The sequence below is a fragment of the Ornithorhynchus anatinus genome, chromosome X5, assembly GCF_004115215.2.
Source record: "Ornithorhynchus anatinus isolate Pmale09 chromosome X5, mOrnAna1.pri.v4, whole genome shotgun sequence".
Lineage (NCBI taxonomy): Eukaryota > Metazoa > Chordata > Mammalia > Monotremata > Ornithorhynchidae > Ornithorhynchus > Ornithorhynchus anatinus.
The window spans coordinates 2,134,028-2,154,279 of NC_041753.1; the positions used below are offsets into that span (position 1 = coordinate 2,134,028).

The window sequence follows — 20,252 nt, forward strand, 5'->3', positions numbered from 1 at the left end:
GCTGGGTTGGGGGTCCCAGAGAACTTGGCTGACAGACCCAGCCAGGGAGGGAGAGGAGACATTCTGTGTGTGTGTGTGTGTGTGTGTGTGTGTGTGTGTGTGTGTGTGTTTGGGGGGGGGGCCTGACCTCACCTGTCTCCTCGCAGTCCCCCCGCCCAAATCCCGCCAGGCTGGTTCACTCCTGTCTGGGCTGGCGTGTGAGTGACACGGGCAGCCGGAGGCAGAGAGAGGGTGGGGGGATGAGCGGGTCTCCCGGGGACAGACCGGGAGGGTCCCGCCACGCCGAGCCCCCTCCTCACCTGGGCTGGGCCTCTGGGCCCCACCCCGCCTGTCTCTCCTCCCCCGCCCCCAGGGCCGGCGTATGGGGGTGTTGGGCTCCTGGGCCCCGAGCCCCCCTTCCCGCCCCCCCAACGATGACCCCGACGCCCCCCCTCCTGCCGCCGCTGCTGCTGCTGCTGCTGCCGCCCCCTGGCCTCCCCGCCTGGACTACCTTCCCCCGGGACCCGCCCCCTCTGCTGACCTCCGACCTCCGCGGTGAGTGCCCCCCGCCACCGACTCCCGGCCCCCGCTCCCTGGGCTCTGACCCCCGTCCCGTCCCAACTCTCTCCGTCCATCTTTCTCCACCCACCCCAGGGGTCGCCTCGCCGTCGTGGTTTCGGGGAGCGGCGGGTGAGCCAGCGGCCCGGGAGCTGGGCCTCGACTTCCAGCGCCTGCTGAGGGTCAACGGGAGCCTGCTGGTGGCCGGGCGGTGAGGACACGTGGGGGCGTGGGATGGGCCGGGGGGCCGCGGGGCAAACAGATGTGGGCACCCCTTCCCCGGGCACCCGTCATTAAGGCTGTGGTGATGGGGACATTTGGCGGGGGCTGGGGCCGGGGGGCCTGTAAATTTGATTTGTGACTCTTCTTTTCCCCCTCCTCCCGATCTGCCCCTGTCCTCCGTCCCCCTCGGCCCCCCGCCCCTCCGCAGGGATCATGTTTTCTCCTTTGATCTCCAGAGAGCTCAGGAGGGGTTGGTGCCTGACAAGGTGAGGGGCCGCAGTGGGCCGGGGAGGAGAGAGATCTCTGGGGGGGGGAGGGTGGTACCAGTGATCCCAGGGCAGGATGGTGTGTGTGTGTGGGCGGAGGGGAGGGTCTCTGAGCCCCCTTCCCCTCCCTCCGGTCTCCCGCAGTATCTCACCTGGAAGAGTCGGGATGTGGACAACTGTGCCGTGCGCGGCAGAGGGAGGGTGAGTAGCCGTGGGGAGGGCGGGGGGCGGCCCCCCGGATTCTGCCCCCCGGGCCGCGGAGTCACCCCGCCCGCCATCCCCCTCCTTTCTCCCCCCGCAGAGCGAGTGCTACAACTACATCCGGGTTCTGCTGGTTCGGGACCCCGAGACCCTGCTCGCCTGCGGCACCAACGCCCTGAGCCCCGCCTGCCGCACCTACCGGGTAGGGGCCCGCCGGGGTTGCTGGGATTGCTGGGCCCAGGGAGGGGGGCCACTGGAGCTGGGGAGGGGGCCGCTTGTTCTGGGCACAGTGGGGTCATCAGGGATCCCTTCTAGCCCCCAGCTTCAATGCGTCTGCTCTACTGTCTTATTGTCCTCTCCCAAGCGCTTAGTCCAGTGCCCTGCACACGTTAAGCGCTCGATAAATACCAGTGACTGGCTTGGCTCCGCCTCACTCCTGCACCCCACTCCCCACCCCCGCCCAGATGTCCACGCTGGAGCAGGAGGGGCCGGAGCTGAGTGGCCAGGCCAGATGTCCGTACGACACCGCCCAGTCCAGCGCCGCCCTCTTCGCCGGTACGTCGGGGGTCCCCGCACCCACCCACGGGCCTCCCCATAATGCTCCGCGCTCCCCGTGCCCTCCCGCGGCCCCCGGCCTCCCGTGCCCTCCTGTGGCGGCCCCCGACCCCTCCTGGCGGCCGGTGACCCCTGGCCTCCCGCAGACGGCAGCCTGTACTCGGCGACGTCGGCGGACTTCCAGGGGAGCGACGCGGTCCTGTACCGCAGCCTGGGCCCCCAGCCGCCCCTGCGCTCCCTCAAGTACGACTCCAAGTGGCTTCGAGGTCAGGGGGCGCCCCGGGGGGGCAGGCGGAGGGGCCGGGCTGGACGAGGGAGGCCGCCGGTTGGGGAGGGGGCCGAGGGGAAGGCTCAACCCCGGAGGGGCGGTGATGGGAGGGGGGATTCGGTCCCTCCGCCTCTCCAATAGGCCCCCTGCCCCGTAACTCCATTCTGGGTCTGTACTGACCCCGTCTGCCCGCCGCACCCCCCTTCCCCGCCCCCCCCCCCCCCCCCGGCTTCGGCTGGCCCTCCCTCTCCCACAGAGCCCCACTTTGTCCATGCCCTGGAACACCGGGACCACGTCTATTTCTTCTTCCGTGAAGTCTCCGTGGAGTCTACGCGTCTCGGCCGGGTACGGCGGGGGACCACCCCCACCCCCACCCCACATGCCCGCCACCACGCACGCGCTCAGCCCTGAGAACTGGCCTCAGGCCGAGACGGCGGGGGGGTTGGGCCTGAGGCCGAGGAGATGGCGGGGGGGGGGGGGCCGGGGCTCCGGAGGCCTCCGACTCGATCCCCACCTGCCCCCACAGGTGCAGTTTTCCCGTGTGGGCCGCGTGTGCAAGCGGGACGTGGGGGGCTCTCCGCGGGTGCTCGAGCGCTACTGGACGTCCTTCCTCAAGGCCCGGCTCAATTGCTCCATCCCCGGAGACTCGGTCTTCTACTTCGACGTCCTGCAGGCCCTCAGCGGGCCCACCCTCCTCCACGGCCGCCCCGCCCTTTTCGGGGTCTTCACCACTCAGCCCAACAGGTAGCGGCCCCTCCCCCTCTGCGACCCTCCCCTTCCTGTCGGCGCCGTCCCTCTTTAACGTCGGACTCGCCTCCTACTTCCTTAGCCGACGTGGTGTCCACTCCCTTGACCGAGATGACGCCATGTCTTTTCATTAACCATTATGGCGTCCTCCACCTTTACTACGATGGCACCGACCCTCCGCCGCCCCCGACCGACATGGTGGCCGATCTTCCCTGGTGGCTCCAAGGGCCGTGGGGCGAACGAGCCCCCTCCCCCGACAGTGGATCACTCCTCTCCCTTTCCCTCCCCTCCACGGGTTATTCCCAGCATTCCCGGCTCGGCCGTCTGCGCCTTCTACTTGGACGACATCGAGCGGGCGTTCGAGGGGAGGTTCAAGGAGCAGCGGAGCCCGGACGTCACCTGGAACCCCGTTCCCGAGGACAGGGTCCCCTCCCCGAGGTGTGACCCCCAACTCCCGCCCGCCACCGGGTCCCTGGTCCCCTTTGTCCGTAGATCTCCCTTTCCCGCTGGGGGTGTCGTGGAGGGGGCCGGGGGCGGCGGTTGGGAGCGGAGATGAGGCAATAACCAGAATGCCCCCTTCCCTTTTCCTCCTCCCTCTCCCACCCTTTCCCCGGCGCCCCCATCTCCAGGCCGGGCTCCTGTGCGGGCACGGGCTCCGCCGCCGCCTTCCGCTCCTCCAAAGAACTCCCGGATGACGTCCTGACCTTCGTCAAGGCCCACCCCCTGCTGGACCCGGCGGTCCCCGCCGCCGGCCACCACCCGCTCTTCACCTGGACCGGCAGCAGGTACGGCCCCTCCCCCGGCTCCCCACCCACGCGAGGGAGGAAGGAGGCCAGAGTCGCCCTTTCCCCAGGCCTTCCGGGGTCTCCTGACCCCGTCCCTGCCGTCCCCGTCTCCCCGTTCCCATCCCCAGGTCCCGGTTGACCCAGGTGGTGGTGGATCCTTACGCGGGGCCCCACGGCAATGCCACGGTCCTGTTTCTGGGAGCGGAGGACGGGAAGGTCCTGAAGGTCCTGAGCCTCCCGGGTCCCAACGCATCTGTGACCCCCATCTTGGTGGAGGAGATCGACGCCTACAACCCGGCCCGGTGAGGGACCCCGTGGCCTCGGGACCCAGGGGAGACCGGGGGACACCGGGGAGGGGAGCGTAGCCCGACCCGACCTCGGAGATCGCTCCCGGCCCCCCGGTCCGGCCTAGTGAGGTGCCCGTCCGGGGGCGGGGTAGGGGAGGGGGAGCTTCTTGCGTGGGAAAGGGCAGGGGCCCGGGTCGCCGGGGTTCACTGGACCCCGGAGAGCTGACCCCATCTCCGCCCCGTCCCCGGCAGATGCCGTGGAAAGCCGGAACCCCAGCGGGTCCTGGGTCTGGAACTGGACGCGGCCCACTATGGACTCTTCGTGGCCTTCGCCGGCTGCCTCCTCCGCCTGCCGCTCGGCCGCTGCCCGGCCCACGGGGGATGCCGCAGGTCAGAGGGCGGGGTGGGGGATCCCCGGCGGGGTGGAGGAGGGGGCAGGGCGGGCGAGGATCCCCACTCCCCGCGCCCCAGCCCTGCCCACACGGTCTCTGCCTTCCCTCCATCCCCCTTCCCCTCAGGACCTGCCTGGCTTCCCGGGACCCGTACTGCGTGTGGCTGCCTTCCGGGGAGTGTGTGGCCTCCGGCGGGCTCCAGGGGTGAGTGATGGGAGCGGGGGGCCCGGAAGGGGTTCGCAGCATCCCCGGGCGGCACTGGGGGGAGATGGGGGGTGCTGCATCTGAGATGTTACTCTCCCCCTCCCCTCCAGAGTCGATTTCGAGCAGGACGTGGAAGGGACTGCCGGGGAGCTTGGGGCATGCCAGGGTAGGTCCCCCCAAACGACTCGGGCCTCCCCGACTCCAATCTATTGTTGCCCCCCCGCCCCCCGCCGCCCCCACCTCACACTTGATCTCCCTCGCAGATTCAGCTCTGGGGAGCCGTTCCGGCCCTGAGGACCCCGTGTTCGGTCAGTTCCCGGTCTGTCTCGGCCCTGCCCCTCTTCCCGCCTCCCCCTCCCTCCACCCCGCCCCACCCCGCCCCACCCCCAGACCAGCCGGTCCTGGAGGAGGGAGGTCCCCGGGCTCTGGCTCCTCCTCGTCGGCTGCTCTGACCTTGAAAGACGTCCCCTGCCCCCAGCCCCACCTGCTCCTGGGAAAAGTGAGGGAGCAGCTGGGGTGGGCAGGGGAAGGGGGTATTTTTAGGACGCCCCTGGCGGGCTGCCCCCCACCAGCTTAACCCCATGGCTGCCAGGGCTGGGGGCTTCTCTCCATCCCCCACCACTGCTGCCAACCCCCTGGACCCAGTAGCCTGAGTGGTCGGTCTGTCTCTCCGTTTCTCTCTTTCATTCAGTCGTATTTATTGAGCGCTTACTATGTGTAGAACACTGTACTAAGTGCTTGGGAGAGTAGAATACAACAATAAACAGACACGTTCTCTGCCCCCAACGAGCTTACAGTCTAGAGGCGGGGAGACAGACATTAGGAGAAATAAATTACAGAGAGTTATATAAGTGCTGTGGGGCCTACTCTCCCCATCTCCTGGTCAGTCTCTCTCCCTCTCTCGCCCTCACCATTGCCTGGTCAGTGTCTCTCACCCAGTTGGCCTCTGTCCTCCCCTGACCACCGCCTGCCTTTCTCCCCTGGCCCCGTGTCTCTGTCTCTCCCCAGTCTCTGTGTCCCTTTCCCCCGGCACAGCCGTCCCGTCACAGACGGGCCGGGGGGGGGGGTGGGGCAGGGACTTCTCTGGCTCCCCCGGCCCTTGCTGACCCCCGGTCCGTCTCCGCCTGTCTCCCCCGCCCCTCCGGCAGGGGTCCGCCAGGAGCCGTCGCCACCCCCACCGCCCAGCCCGCTGCCCGTGCCCCTCCTCCTGGCCAGCGTCTCGGCTGCCTTCGCCCTGGGCGCCGCCGTCTCCGGCCTGCTGGTCTCCTGCGCCTGCCGCCTCGTCCAGCGCCAGGCGCCCAAGGACCCCGAGGCCGGCGGGCTCCCCCGGGCCCTATCCCTGCGCTCGCTGGCCCGCCCGCCGCCGCCGCCCCCGCCGGGCAAGGAGCCCACCCCGGTCCCGACCCCGCCGCCACTCTACGCCACCTTCCTGCCCGCCCCGCCCGCCCCCGACCTCTCGGGCCTGCCCACGCCCGACGCCACGCCGGAGCTGCCCGCCAAGCGCCTACGCGCGGCCCCCGAGTGGAACCAGAACGGGAACAACGCGGGTGGGGGGAGGGCCCGCTCCCCCCGGGGACCCCCACTCTGCGCCCGCGTGCTGGTCCGCCCGCCGCCCCCCGGCTGCCCGACCCAGGGCGTGGAGGTGACCACGCTGGACGAACTCCTCCGCCACCTCCACGCCTCGTCGCCGGGTCCCACGACCCCCACCGCCCCCTTCGCCAACCGCGTCCGGCCCCTGCAGCCCCCGGCCCCTGAGCCCCTCGAGCTCTCCGAGCCCCCCGGCCCGGCCTCCTACTTCAGCGCCTCCACCCTCCCCCGCGACCTGGCCCCACCCCGCCGCCTGGACATCCCCCCCGATGGGCCCGGCCCGGCCCCCGCCCCGCGGTCCCGGCCCCCGCTCTCCGCCCCCGCCCCTCGGCTCGGGCTGGGGGACGGGCGCGGCGGGGGGGTGCAGGGGCCCCGGGCCCCCCCGGCCCTCCTGACCCGGGTCCCGCGGCGCTGGGAGAGGAGGGGGGGCCCCTCTCCGAAGCCCTCATCGCCTCCCAAGGCCCCCCTGGATCCTCTGGTCTCTCCTGGCCCGCTGCCCCCCACCGGACGCTTTGACTTTTGACCCTGCCCCGCCGGTTGGGGGGCGGAGGGGGTGTGAGGACCCATCGTGCAAGACACGGGGATTGGGTGGTGGGGGGGAGCAGGGAGGGAGGAGTTGCAGATGAGGCAGACCGGAGGCTCCCTTGGCACGGCGCCCCTACTCCCCACTCTGCCATCCCCGTATTCATCAACTCCACTGTCTTCCGGAAGGACCCGGGGGTGGGGGCTCGCCCCCTCACGGACCCCCCCCGGGCCGAGTTGCCTTAACGACCCTCCCCCTCCTCCCCGGCCATCCAGACCCCCAGTTCCCCCGGGGGGCGGGGGGCGTGTACAGTGTACAGAGCTCTCGGGGAGGCCCCCCCACCCCGAGACGTCAGACACTCCTACCGTGTAGGAGCCGTTACCCCCTGGGGGACAGTACATCCAGTCGGGCCGGAGGGGAGACGCGGCCGTCTCTTCTCTGAGTCTCTCTGGTCTCTTCTCACCCGTCTCCGGCCTGCTTACCGCCCCCGCACCCGACCGGCCCCGTGTTAGCGTCCGCCTCAGGCTTCCCCGTTCCCACCCAGACCTGTCGGTCCGTCCACCCTATGGTCCGGGAGAGTGGCCCTCCCACCCCGTCCGTCCCGCTTTTTCACCACTGCATCGGGCCTATCCTTTCTCCCCCACAGGTCCTTTTCCACACGGCCCCGTGTCTCCAGCTGTCTCTTTTACTCCCTATGTCCGTCCCTTTGGCCCCCTCTACTCAATCTAGTTCCACTGCCCAACCCCCGCTCCGAGTTTCTGCTGTCCTCTTCTCTCTGGGGTTTTGGGTGGGCCTTCTGTAATGGGAAGTTAAAGGTGCAGATCTGCCCCCCTCCCCCGAGGCCACCAGGCGCCCCCTCTCCCTCAGCTCTAGCCTTGCGTGGAGGCGGAGGGAGGGATGGACCGACCCTTCCTGCTCAGAGGCGACTTGGGTTCTCCCACCCCGTTTCATATATTGGGGTTTTGATTGTAAATATATTTATATGTACAGCGGCCTGTCCCCGATGGGGAAGTGTGTGTGTGTGTGGGTGCGGGGAAATGTGGAACCAATAAATTTTTCCCAAACCCCTCTGCACCTCTTCCCCAACCCCCTAGGCTTCTCAACAGCCCTCCCAGGCCCCCATTTGAGCTCCTCTGGCCTCTTTTCTCTGATCCCTATCGATAATAGTAATCATGGTATTTTTTTAAGCACTTACTGTGCGCCAAGCACTATACTAAGTGCTGGGGTCGATCCAAACAAATGGGTTTAGACAGTCCCTGATCCGTTCCCCCCAACCCCCACCCCCCCAGCCGGTCCCTACCTGGGACATTGAAAAAATCCTGTAGTTCCACCCTGGGGGCTGAATTAGAGGTGGAGGGGGGACTCGGCTCCTTCCCACGACCTGGTAGGGAGACAGAACATGGAGGTGTGCATGTACTTGCTACCCCCCCGCTGGTGGGGGGAGAGGAGACCACCCAGTCTGGCGGAAGACAGACGGCCACCATGGGGAAAACCTGCCCCACAGGGGCCGGCCGTTGGAGCAGGCCGGGACCACCTTGCCAACTGAGCCGAGTCGTGATCCAGCTCCAAGGGGAACCTTTGGCATTTTATTAAGAAATGTTCTTTAAAAATCATAGTACAAAAACGTATATATATATATCTATAAAATATATATAAAATATAGAGAGCTCTGTATGTGGAGACGCAGGCATGCGGTTCCCTCTGCCCGCTATGTCGGGCTCCTTCCTTATGGGGGGGGTCCCCTGGGCCCCTCCCAGTGGAGGGGGCATCTGGGATATTAAGGCAGGGGTAGGGAGCCGGGCAGAGAGTGAGCGGTGGCTCCCGGGAATTCTGAGGCGGGTGCCGGGCCAAGTTCCTGGCCTGGCACATGTGGCGGGCGAGGGATCAGACTGGGAGAAACCTGGCCCTGGGGGCAGGGATGCCCCCCAACTCCCTCCCCCCCACCACTGCCCAGGCGTCAGTGAAGCCCTCCCTGCCTGCAAGTAAGTGTCCAATGGGCTGAGGGCCCCCGCCCCAGGCTCGTCCCTGGGGGCTTCCAGGAAATTGTTCCCCTTCCGCCCTACCTAGGGCGCGCCGCCGCTGGGGCCCGGATGGCCATCAGGCCTGTGTGAAACCGGCTGCACAGGGGCGAGGGCCCTGGGACAAGCGGGAGGACGGTGTCGCCTCTTGTTCAGGAATGGGAAGGAAGGAAGGAAAACTGGGCCCCCCGGCCCGCCCAGGGAGGGAGGGGCGGTCGGAGGGATGGAGACACGGAGCGTCTGCCAGCCCGTGGGGTCTGGCGCTGGTTGGGGAAATCTGGGCCACCTGATGGGGTTTGGGATCTACTGGGGGGTTGGGGAGGGGAGAAGGAGAAAGAGAGAGAAAGAGAGAGACAGAGAGAGAGAGAGAGAGAGAATGTGTGTATATGTGTGCAGGGGTGGTGGGGGAAGGACACGGGGGGACAGAACAGACACCTCCTGAAAGGCGAAAGAGAAGATATGGCAGACCTGGTTTGCAACTTGGAGCCAGATCTCCCGTCTGGGGCGCGTGCTCCATATGGGGCCCGCTGGGAGAAGCGTCCCAGAGGGAGGGAGGGAGGCGGACCTCGGGCCTCCTCGCTGCCCTGCCGCAGCGGCCGCAGCTCTGAAATCGGATCCCCTCCCTGCCCCCACTCTCTTCTCCAGGCAGCTCTTCTGGAAAACTCCCGTTTCCAGCTGGCAGCCGGGCAGAGTGGGGTGGGGAGGGGAGGGGAGGGAGGCTGGGATAGGGGTGACTGAGCTCTGTCCCCGAGGCCCAGCCTCCTGCCGGTTCTGATCCAAACTTGCCCAGCCCCTGGGAACGACCTGACAGAGGCAGACCATGGGGAAGGAGGAACCCCTCACCCCCGCCCCTGCCCGGGAACCCTTCTCCTGCCCGACTCACGAGGTCAGACAAGCGTGCGCGTACGTGCGTGAGACGAGGGGGGCACTGCCCCCCGCCCCTAGGACCAGGCCTCCTTGAGAAGCCAACGGAAACCCGAAGCCACTGGGGGTGGAGCTGCCCAGGGGCCTGGGCTGCAAACACTTTCCCGAATAGGTAAAAGTTTCCGCTTGGTGCCCGGGGCTTCCTCGAGATGGAAGACCGTGCCGGCTCCTGCCTTGGCTCCTGGGCCCACCCCAGCCCCGCGGGCCTCGAGGGCCCCGGGGCCGCCGCCCTGCTCCGCGGCCCCCGCCCCACCACGGAGCCTCTCCCGCGCTGTTCTCCCGTCGGTTCCGTCGAGCAGGCCGCCACACTGGAGGCCCGCTGGCGTCGTCCGCCCCCGAGGCTGGGTCCGGGGGAAACCCAGGGGGAGCGGGCCGCTAGGATCCCCCGGTCTCAGCTGCTAGGCCCCCCGGGTGCAGGTCCAAGGTCCCGCAGGGAGGCCCCACGACGACCACGGTGTCCCCGTCGGGCTGCACCTGGGCCCGGGCCATGGCCTCGAGCCGGCGGCGGCAGCGCTCCGCCTCCCGCTCCTTCTGCAGCAGCTGCTGCCGGCACTCTTGCGCCTGGCGGTCAGCCTCCCGCAGCCGCTGCTGCAACAGCTCCCTCTCGGCTCCCTCCTGCGGGGACACGACACGGTCGGCGGCGGGGGTCGGATGGCCTGGGGCCCCGACCTTGTCGACGAGGGGATGGGCGGCACGACTCCGCTCGGCGGTCTCCTCCCCAACCCGAGGCCGGGCTCCCGATTCCCCCCGCCCTCAGCGACGTGATGCGGATGACGCGGCGACGGAGAAGATGAAAAATAGGGGGTGAGAGAGAAGGGAACGGACACTCAGCCAGGAGGGCGGCCGGGAGTGGGGGGGGCAGCCGGGTGTCCCCCCAAAACGGGTGATCCCCATCCAAGGGGAGGCGCCAACCCAGACCGGGCACACGCCAAGCACTTGGCATGGGGCCCCCGTACCCGAGGGCCGCTCGGCCAACACTGCCCCTCGCTACGGCTGCCGCCGGGCCACCCTCCCCTGTGACCCTACAGGGCGTCCAGCCCAGGCCGCAGAGGGCCGTGCCCGCCCTCGCACGTGGAGACCCATCCCTGCCCTGAGGATGTGGACGGGCTCTGGGGACCGTGAAAAATGGACAGTCAGAGTTTCCACAGACAAAAGTGGGTGAGCAGGGTGGGGGCAGGGAGAGGAGAGGCCTCCCCCAGAATCTGGTGGGGTTCAGAGTGGGGAGGCCCAACTCCCCACTGGCCCCTGGAGGTTAGTCGGAAGAGGGTCTGAAAAGACCCCGACTTTTCTGGGGCAGCACGGTGGACCCGATGACTCCGGGCCTGCTCTGCTCTGTTCCGCCTGCCTCCCCGCCGGCGCTCAGCCCACTGCCTGGCCCCAAACCCCGGAACTGAGACCCACCCAGAGCCCCCTCCCCATCTTGGGGGGATCTCGACCGCAGGCGGGGTCCGAGTTGGAACTGCAAACCACCACCCCCGCCCCCTGCTCTCGGGCAAGAACCCCCCCATTGGGTGCTCGGGTGTCCCCAGCCAAGGGGGCTACCTTGCCGTCCCAGGCACCAGGGGATGACCGTTCGGTCCTCTGTCTCTTGGCGGGCGGCGGGGAGGCCGGTGACGGGGCTCCCTCCTCCGGCGGCTCCTCCCCCGGGGACGGCGGGTCGGAGTCGGGCTCGGACTCGGACTCAGGCTGCTCCTCGGTCACGGTCTCCTCTGCAACCTGACCGGCAGGTACAGTTAGGACTACGAACCAAGGGACAGCAAAGGGGAGGAGGTCAAGGCAGAGTCACAGGTGCCGAGGAGGCCGCCCGCCGCCCCCCGGCTCACTCACCGTCCCCACCCGCCGCCCGATGGCATTTGTTGAGCGAGTGCCAAATGTACTTGGGAGAGGCCAATCTGGCAGAGTTGGGAGTCAGGATCCCAGCCCACAGGGAGCTGACCGTCTGGGGGGGGTGGGATGACAGCCGTGGGCCGGGTGGGAGGGCTGGAGGTCCCCTCTTCCACCTCTGCCCACTGGCTCTGCTGCCTTGGTGTCAGCTGTGTCACCCGGGTGACCACTGAGGCAGCTGGGCACCACACTGGCCCTCCCTGACAAGGGCTGGGACGGAGTCCCCACGTCACCCTGCACTGCGGGGTGGGGCCCTCACACTTCTCTTCTGGGGAGCTGGCAGGAAGAAGACATTGAGAGGGGGGGTGACGGTGGCAGATGGACACACTTGCGTACCCACCCCCGCCCACCCCCACCACAAATCGGGGCGTGGCCATCGCTCAGGTCTCGGGGCGAGGTCGCAAACTAGCCCACCGCATCCCCGGCCCCACCGACCCGCTGAAAGTCCGGCCCCGTGGCTCACCTTGCTGCCCATCCGGCATCGTCACGATGAAGGGCTGGCCGATGCCACCGCCGGGAATGGCCGCCTGCAGGCTGCCCAGGGGGACGCCGTCCGCCACGATGGCGATGACCCTCTGGCCGCCGCTCACCACGTGCTGCGTGGCCGACTCGACGGTGTGGATTTCGGCCACTTCCTCGCCATGGGCTGGAGAGGCATAAAGGACGGGGGGGCATGGGCGGTGTGGGTCAGGGGCCAGCCGGCGAGCAGGACGCAGGGGACACAGACAGGCCACGAGCCCTGGAGAAGCAGGCGGCGCGGGCGGGTACAGAGCCCAGTCAGCCCGAGACTGCTCGGCCCCTCTTCTCCCTGGGCCGTCCACGCCACCCCCGGGCCTCACTCCATCCCTCCGCCCGCCGGGGCGGCGAAGCTAAGCGAGCAGCTGGATGTTTACCTTGGATCCGGGCAGAGCCGGACAGGGGGGCCGAAGCCTCCGCCAGGGCGGCCAGCGTGGCCAGCACGGACGTGGTGGAGTGGGAGAACTGCAGGCCAGAGGAGTGGGAGTCGCCTAGAGAGCGGGTGAGAGGGGGCGAGGAGGCCGGTCGTCACGCTGACCCAGCCTGGCCCCTTCCTCGGTGGGGAGGCGGCCCCCACAGGGGGTCCCCGGGCGGGGACCGGGCAGACCCTGGTGCCATGGAAACCGATACGGCCGGAGGAGGGGAAGACCCTGCTCCGGCCGGAGGAATGGCCCCTTCCCTCCCAGCACCCTGGAACCGGGACAGTCGGGCTCTAGCGTGGAGAGGGACGGACTGCAGCCATGCCTGCCGCCGCGGCTACACGGGCTCTCCTTGGGGTTGGGGTGGGCGTGGGGGAGAGGGTGGCATGCCACACGCCCCTCCCTTATTTAGGCCGGGGGGGGATGGGGATGGGGGGCACTAGAAGTAGCAGCTACTGCAGTGACCCCCAGGGTGGTCAAGGAAGAGCGATGCCGCCTCCTTGTGGTCGCACCAGGGAAGGCTGGAATCCCGATCGGCCCTCAAAGGGATGGTGGGAGGGGACCTTTGCTGGGGTTGGCCGGCCGGACGGACAGACGGACGGACGGTGTGGGGGGGGGTCGTCAGAGGGAGGGCACGCTACCTGGGGGGTCCTTGGCCCCGACGGAAGACACGAGGCCGGCGAGGCCGACGACGTCCCCGGCCGTGAGGATGAAGGGCGCGGGCACGGGGCTGGCGCGGTCGGAGTCGGCGCTCACCTGGCCTTGCATCGCCTCCTGCGGGCACGCCACGGTAGGTCGGTCACCGGCCTTTGACACGGGGGTGGGTGGGGGCGAGATACACGGTTGCGGGGGCGAGGGGATCCACCGACCTCACGGGGGGCGGTGAAGATAACGCTGGATTTCGGGGTCACCACAGGTGAGTTACCGCATTAATTTGGGCCCCGACGAAGCCGCCCTCCCGCCCCGCTGCCCTCCCGCCAGCGGGCACCTGGAGGAGGATCAAGATGTCTGGGTTATTGTTCTCCAGGGCGATGTCGAAGGCGGACTTGTCGAACTTGCTGGCGGCGTGGACGTCGGCGCCGAACTTGACGAGCAGCTCGACGACGTCGCGGTGGTGGCGCTCCGCCGCCCAGTGCAGGGCCGTCATCTTCAACATGTCCTTGGCGTTCACGTCGGCGCCGTGCTGCGGGAGGGCGGGGGGAGGACCGGTGAGGTGCGGGGAGGGTGGTGACGGAGGGGGCGGGCTGGTGGACTTCACTGGGTGAGCCGATGGATTCGGGGGTGGGAGGGGGGAGGTGATGATGGCCACTATCAACTACCCGGGGCCTGGCCCATGGAGGTGGACGTCCCCCAGGATCGCCGATGACCTCAGGCGACCTTACTCGGCCCCTTCGGGCTCTATTCCGGAGGGGAGGCGGGGGAATGGACCACGTGACCTCCACGCTTCCATCCCAACCCAGGGTCTTTCAGGCCGGGGCTAGGCCCTCCCAACGCCCACCCACCTCCCGTCTGGGCGTTTCCCGGGCCGGCCGCACCCCCGCCTCACCCGGACGAGCAGCTCGACGATGTGGGTGTGTCCGTCGGCCGCGGCCATGTGCAAGGGAGTCCGGTCCACCTTGGTACGGGCATCCCGGCTGACCCCTGCCCGCAGGAGCACCTCCGCTGTGGAGTAGTGACCGTGCTGGGCCGCCAGGTGCAGGGGCGAGGTGCCCAGCTGGGGGAGCGCAGAGAAGGTCAGCAGGGCCCGGCCGGGGAACCCTCCCCACTAGTGCCCGCTGGCACCACCGCCTTCCCCCAGCCTGGTCTGGGGCTCCCCATGGCATCTGGCCTGAGGGGGCTCAATCCCCACTAATGTCCTCCATGCCCTCGACACCCTCAGTCCTGGGTAAAATTGTAGCCGGGCTTCTTTGGGGGGCAGAGAGGGGAAGGGCTGACTGACTTCTGAGACTGAGGAATCTCTTCCTCAACATGGGGGGTTGAGGTGCAATACCCTAAATTGTGAGCTCATTATGGGCATTGAATGTCACTGTTTATCATTGTATCCTACTTTCCCAAGGGCTTATTACAGAGCTCTGTACACAGTAAGTGCTTAATAAATGACTGAATGAGTAAACAAATGAAGGAAAGAGAATCCCACACCCCTCCCCGATCAGTGAATCTCAACAAAGCCCCCGGGGGTGCCGGACGTTAGGAAAACTCGTGTTCCCGGTAGCTTTTCTCACGAGCCTCAATTCCCAGAGCAGAGTTTTATGATCAATTTCAAAAAATCCTTCAACATCAAAAGAAAAAGGGTGTGTGCACTCGCACCCATTTTTAAATACATGTGTGTTGGGGGGAAAAGACGAGCTCCCTGGGAGGGAGCACACGGAGCCTAGAGCGTCATTCTATCGATGGGCCGAGGTCTCCGGGGGTCACGGCAGGCCAGCGGGCCAGACGTACCCAGTCGGTGGTGAAGGGGGCCCCGTTGGCCATCAGCACCCGCACTTGGTCATCTTCCCCTTTCCTGGCAGCCTCCAGCAGCCTCTTGCCCAGGTCCACCAGCGACATCTTGGCTCACGGTAGCGGGGGGCGCGGGAAGCTGAGAGCACAAACCCGTTGCCGTCACCGCTCGCCTGCCTGTCCTCCTTCCACCCCCGCCTTGCCTGCCTGCCCTCCCTCCCGCAACGCGTCTCCGGACCAACCCTGATCCCGGTCCCCTGCCCTGGTGTCAAGAAGCTGAGGGTGGGGTCAGTGGATCGCCCCCTTCTTTTGGGGCTGTTAACCTCTCCACCCTCTTCTACCGCCCCCTCAAAACTGTCTCCCAGGCGACAAGGCCGGCATGCCACCCTTCACTCTTGGGACTCAGTTTTGCCTCTGCCAAATGGGTGCACGCTCCCCTCCCCCGACTTGCCACCCGCAAGGGGGCAATGTGAAAGGGCCTGAGGGAAGAGGTGCCACTACTTCCTGGCCTGCATCAAAGGGTCCCAATGGCTGCGTCCCTGCCCGTCTCTCGGTGTCACTGCCTTTTCTCCACGGCAACAGGCCCCTATGCTGGCTCCAAGTGGGAGGCTTTTAGCCCACCCAGGTGGCTACCTGCTCCCAGGAGGAGGTGGGGGGCAGGGGCCGGAGCGTGTCCTGGGCCAACTGTTGGGGGCACGCAAAGAGGTAGGAGTGTTGGCGGGGGACACCGGGAACTGTTCTTTGGGTTCATTAGACGAGCAGCGTGACCTAGTGGCTAAAGCCCGACCCTGGGAGTCAGAAGGACCTTGGTTCTAATCCCGGCTCTGCCACTTGACTGTTGTGTGACCTTGGGCAAGTCACTTCACTTCTCTGGGCTTCAGCTACCTCATCTGTCAAATGGGGATTAAGAATGTGAGCCCTATGTGGAACAGGGACTGTATCCGACCCAGTTACCTTGTACCTACCCCAGCACTTAATACAGTGCCTGGCATACAGTAAGCACTTAAGAAATATCACAACTATTATTAATATTATTATAAGCTCCCTCCATTCTGCCCTCTCCGCTAGCTTTGGAAACAATGCTATCTTTGCTCTCTGTCTAGGAAACCATCCTGGCTCTTTCCATTCCACCCTTCCGCCCTCCTGCCTTCTCCCAGGAAACGAGGCCAAACATGGTCCGGCGTGACTGGGGCAGAGAGGCCTCTGCGAAGAGGCCGGGGCCCAGGAGTCGGAGGGAAGCCAGGTCTCTTCCTCCACCGGACGATTGGACGGCCACCCCCCGCCACAATGGCCCGGGAGCTGTGGCCTGGGACCCGCACTCCCTGAGGGACACCTGAATGATTTATAGGCACCGCCTGCATATGCCGCCCATGTGTTCCACCCACATGCCGGGGGCAGAGCCGCTAGGCAAACACAAGCTTTTCACTCTCCGTGGACTGGACCTTGTAGACTGTAAGCTTGTTGCGGGCAGGGGATGTGTCTGTTATAGTTATATTGTACTCTCCCAAGAGCTTAGTACTACGCTCTGAGCACAGTAAGTGCTCAAAATATGACTGACTGGACCCTCTTCCACGTGAAGGGACCATTTGGTCGGGGCCACCGGGCAATGAGGAGTTGGGGCGGGGGGAATAGGGTGGAGGCAGTGACCTGACTCCATAGATCCCAGCAGAAGGACCTGGAGGGCACCGGACCCCCGCCACCAAGAAGGGTCAACTAGGTTCACCGGGAAGGGGGGGGGTCAGGCGACTCTCTTGGGGATGGCATCCGGAGAATTCAGGATCTTCACTCTTACAAGGGCCCCAAGAGTCCTTCTGGGCCAACCCCCTGTGTCCAGGCAGGAGGGTAACAATGTCGGGCGGAGTGTCAGGGGGTGTCTCTTCTTTTATTTTCAGCTCCCCGGTCCCCAGGACTCCCCTCTGGGGAGGAGGAAGAAGGGAAAGGACCGATCAACTGATCGATCATCAATGAAGGCTATTTACTGAGCACTGTACTGTGAGCTTGGGAGAGTATGGAACAGTGGAGTTGGGAGACAGTTAAGACTCCTTCCAGCCCCCGTGCCCACACTCCTTTGCTCCGATCTTAGCCCCAGGTCCCCTCATAGGCCACAGCCTGGATCACAACTTGTTGGGGAGGAGAGGCGCAGACTGGTGTGAAAATCTGAGGTTCAGCTTGGCGGGAGACCTGGGATGGAGAGGGGGTCAGAGATCGAAGTCTCTCGGGCAAGGGATGGGGCCTGGCCCGCCTGCCCATCTGGCCTGGGGCTGGTGGGACTTGAAAACTCCAGTAGGCCCACGGGGGACAACATGGCGGCACCGTGGGTTCTGCCGCAGGGGCTGCGCTGGCTGCAACTCGAGCCGCTCACACCGGCGGAACCCCAAGCCCTTGTGGGTTTTGGGGGTGAGAGGAGCCTACCGTCAAAGGGGTTTTTTTAAAAAATGGGAATTGTTAAGTGCTTACTATGTGATAGGTACAGTACTAAAGATCGGGATTACAAAATAATTAGGGGGGACACAGTCCCTATCCCACATAGGCCTCACAGCCTTAATCCCCATTTTACAGATGAGGTAACCGAGGCACAGCAAAGTGAAGCGATTTGACCAAGGTCACCCAGCAGACATATGGTAATTATGGTATTTGTTCATCGTTAAGCACTTAATATGTGCCAGGCACTGGTGCTAGGTGATGGGGGTGGAACCGGGATTAAAATCCAGGTTTTCTGACTCCCAGGCCCGCTGCTTTAATAATAATGATGGTATTTGTTAAGTGCTTACTGTGTGCCAAGCACTGTTCTAAGCCCGGGGGGGGGGGGGGGGGAATACAAGGTGATCAGCTTGCTTTACTTAGGGCTTCCTGTGTTCATTCTTTCAATCGTATTTGTTGAGCGCTTACTGTGTGCAGAGCACTGTACTAAGTGCTTAGTCCTCTGTGTGCACTGGCCCATGCAAGCCCCACAATTACCCTTCATGTCCCCCTGCCTACTGAAGGCTCCCCGAGTTCTTCATAATAACGATGAGGATGGTATTTGTTAAGCCCTTACTATGTGCCAAGCACTGTTCTAAGCGCTGGGATAGCCGCAAGGTAATGAGGTTGTCCGACGTGGGGCTCAGAGTCTTCATCCCCATTTTCCAGATGAGGTCACTGAGGTCCAGAGAGGTGAAGCGACCTGCCCAAAGTCACCGCGCTGACAAGGGGCGGAGGCGGGATTAGAACCCATGACCTTCTGACTCCCCAGCCCGGGTTTTTTCCCCCCCGTCAGCCGGGCTGCTGCTGCCTTCGTCCCCGCAAATGCCCCCCTGAAGGTTCCCCCCGGCTTGGGGCGCTTGGTCCCTCCTAACCCACCGTGCCCCATCCCCACCGCACCCCCTATCCTAAAGGCGCGGGGTGCACCCCAAGACCACCTCTCCTCCCCTCAGGCATCACCCCCCTCCCAGACTCGGCCCTCCACCCCGTCCCCACCTTCGCCACCCCAAACTTCCCCCCGCCTACAGTCGCGCCCTCCTCTCCGGTGACCCCATTGCCCCCCAGTTGACCCCTAAATGCGCCCCGGTTGACCCCAAACGGACCCTGCTCTCGGCTGAGCTCCAACGCCCCCTCCCCTCGGTTGACCCCTCAACTCGCCCCTCGCCCCCCTCACTCACCTCCGCGCCGTCGGGGGCGCCGCCAGCTCGGTCCCCTCCCTCCTCCGCTCAGCCCCCTCCCCCCCCGGGGGTCAGGACCCTCCGTCCATCCCGAGGACCGGGGAGCGGCTCGGGAGACCTTTGACCTGGGCGTCCCGGGGGGTCGGGGCCCCCCCCTTCGTGGGACGATGGCGGCCGCAAGATGGCGGACCGGAAGTGCCGGCCTCTCCGCGGAGCTCGGCCCGGGCGGAGGGATCCCCGGGTGGGAACGGGCGGGGTGAGGTCGGGCCCGCCCCTCACGCCCTCCGGGGGCTGCCTTCGACCCCTCCGAGCACCATCGTCCCTTTTCTGGGGTATCCGGGAGGGGAAGGGAGTCTCCCCGGGCTGTGGAGGGGGACTATTTCCGGTGGCGGAGGGAGAGGCGTGGGCTGCGTTTGTAGTTCCGCCCCGAGGGCGGGGCCGGCGCCGGCGCGCGTTTGGGCGCCAAGAACGGGGTCGGCCGGTCCGGCCTGGGGCCCCGGAGCCCGGGGCTTGAGCAGGAGTGTCTTCAGGTGATGTCTGCGCGTCAGGCTGTCCCCATCTTTCCTGTCGCGATAAGGGCCGAGCGCCCCCCTGGACGCGGGGGATCCGTCAGGCAATCAATCGTGTTTACGGAGCGCTTACGGTGTGCAGAGCGCACGTACTAAACACTTGATAATAATTATGGTACTTGTTAAGCGCCTAATGCGATTGATGAGTGACCCTCCCAAGTGCCAATGTGTCCTTCAGCGCTCACGGTGTGCAGTGCACTGTTCTAAACCCTTGATAATAATCATGGTAATGCGATTGACTAACTGACCCTCCCAAGTGCCAATGTGTCCTTCAGCGCTTACGGTGTGCAGAGCACTATACTAAACACTTGATAATAATCATGGTACTTGTTAAGCGCCTAATGCGCTTAGACTGACTTAAGACTGCCTGACCCTCCCAAGTGCCAATGTGTCCTTCAGCATGCAGGGGAGAAATGGAGGGGGACTTGGGGCTGGGACCTCTGATGAGCTCATGGATCAGAAAGACCTCTTCAGGGTCTCTCAGGCTCCACTTGGGATCTCTTATGTTTCACAATAATAATAATTCTGATATGTGTTAAGTGCTTGTTCTGTGTCAGGTACTGTACTAAGCACTGGAGTAAGAAGATAATCAGGTTGGAGACAGTCCCTGTCCCACACAAGGCTCATAGACTTAATCCCCATTTTACAGATGAGGCAACTGAGGCACACAGAAGTTACGTGACTTGCCCAAGGTCACACGGCAGACAGGTGGAGGAGCCAGGATTAGAACTCAGGTCCTTCTGATTCCAAGGCCTGGGCTCTATCCATTTGGTCACACTGCTTTCATCATAGACCAGGTGTGGGTGAGGTTGGGGTCCAGTCCCCAAACTGAAAGCAACCACTGGCCCCTCCCCACCCAACCTCAGCTGTGAACCCAGAGGTGTGCTCCCACTCCCAACACCCTCAAAGAGCTAGCTCCTTCAGCTGGGCCCTTCCATTCAAGATGGGAGAAGCACTGTGACCTAGTAGACAGAGCATGGGCCTAGGGATCAGAAAGACCTGGGTTCTAATCCCAGTTCTGCCACTTCTCTGCTGTGTGACCTCGGTCAAGTCACTTCACTGTTCGGGGCCTCAGTTCCCTCATCTGCAAAATAGGGATTAAGACGGTGAGCCCCATGTGGGACAGGGACTGGGTCTAATGTGATTGTCTTGTATTTACCCTAGCACTTAGTACAATGCCTGGCACAAAATAAGTGCTTATCAATCTAGGGGAAGAGCCACAAAGTCTAAATCCCCCAACCAGGTCAGAATGGGGCCTCCTCCCTGCCCCC

The 20,252-nt window shown here is 65.3% G+C and overlaps 2 protein-coding genes across 3 annotated transcripts; one reads left to right on the forward strand and one right to left on the reverse strand.

The window, feature by feature from the left end:
- The first annotated feature begins 413 nt into the window (after window positions 1-413).
- On the forward strand, window positions 414-7,642 carry SEMA6C (semaphorin 6C). Its single transcript, XM_029055482.2, has 17 exons — window positions 414-534; window positions 634-748; window positions 968-1,025; window positions 1,170-1,226; window positions 1,327-1,428; window positions 1,691-1,781; window positions 1,928-2,047; window positions 2,306-2,394; window positions 2,576-2,793; window positions 3,103-3,234; window positions 3,426-3,581; window positions 3,710-3,883; window positions 4,121-4,258; window positions 4,387-4,464; window positions 4,575-4,630; window positions 4,728-4,772; window positions 5,613-7,642. Exons 1-17 carry the CDS (start codon window positions 414-416, stop codon window positions 6,572-6,574), a joined length of 2,712 nt encoding a protein of 903 aa, XP_028911315.2. The 3' UTR covers window positions 6,575-7,642.
- A 490-nt stretch (window positions 7,643-8,132) lies between these two features.
- Window positions 8,133-18,786, reverse strand: GABPB2 (GA binding protein transcription factor subunit beta 2). 2 transcript variants are annotated; one of them, XM_029055632.2, is made up of 9 exons: window positions 18,413-18,786; window positions 14,775-14,913; window positions 13,882-14,049; window positions 13,324-13,518; window positions 12,977-13,109; window positions 12,294-12,407; window positions 11,864-12,046; window positions 11,059-11,255; window positions 8,133-10,131 (listed from the first exon to the last, which is right to left on the reverse strand). In XM_029055632.2, the coding sequence occupies exons 2-9, from the start codon at window positions 14,880-14,882 to the stop codon at window positions 9,892-9,894; spliced, it is 1,338 nt and encodes a 445-aa protein (XP_028911465.1). In that variant the 5' UTR covers window positions 14,883-14,913; window positions 18,413-18,786; the 3' UTR covers window positions 8,133-9,891. The 2 variants fall into 2 exon arrangements, with proteins under 2 accessions (XP_028911465.1, XP_028911466.1); XM_029055633.1 differs by lacking the exon at window positions 18,413-18,786 and adding an exon at window positions 17,812-17,851.
- Window positions 18,787-20,252: the final 1,466 nt, after the last annotated feature.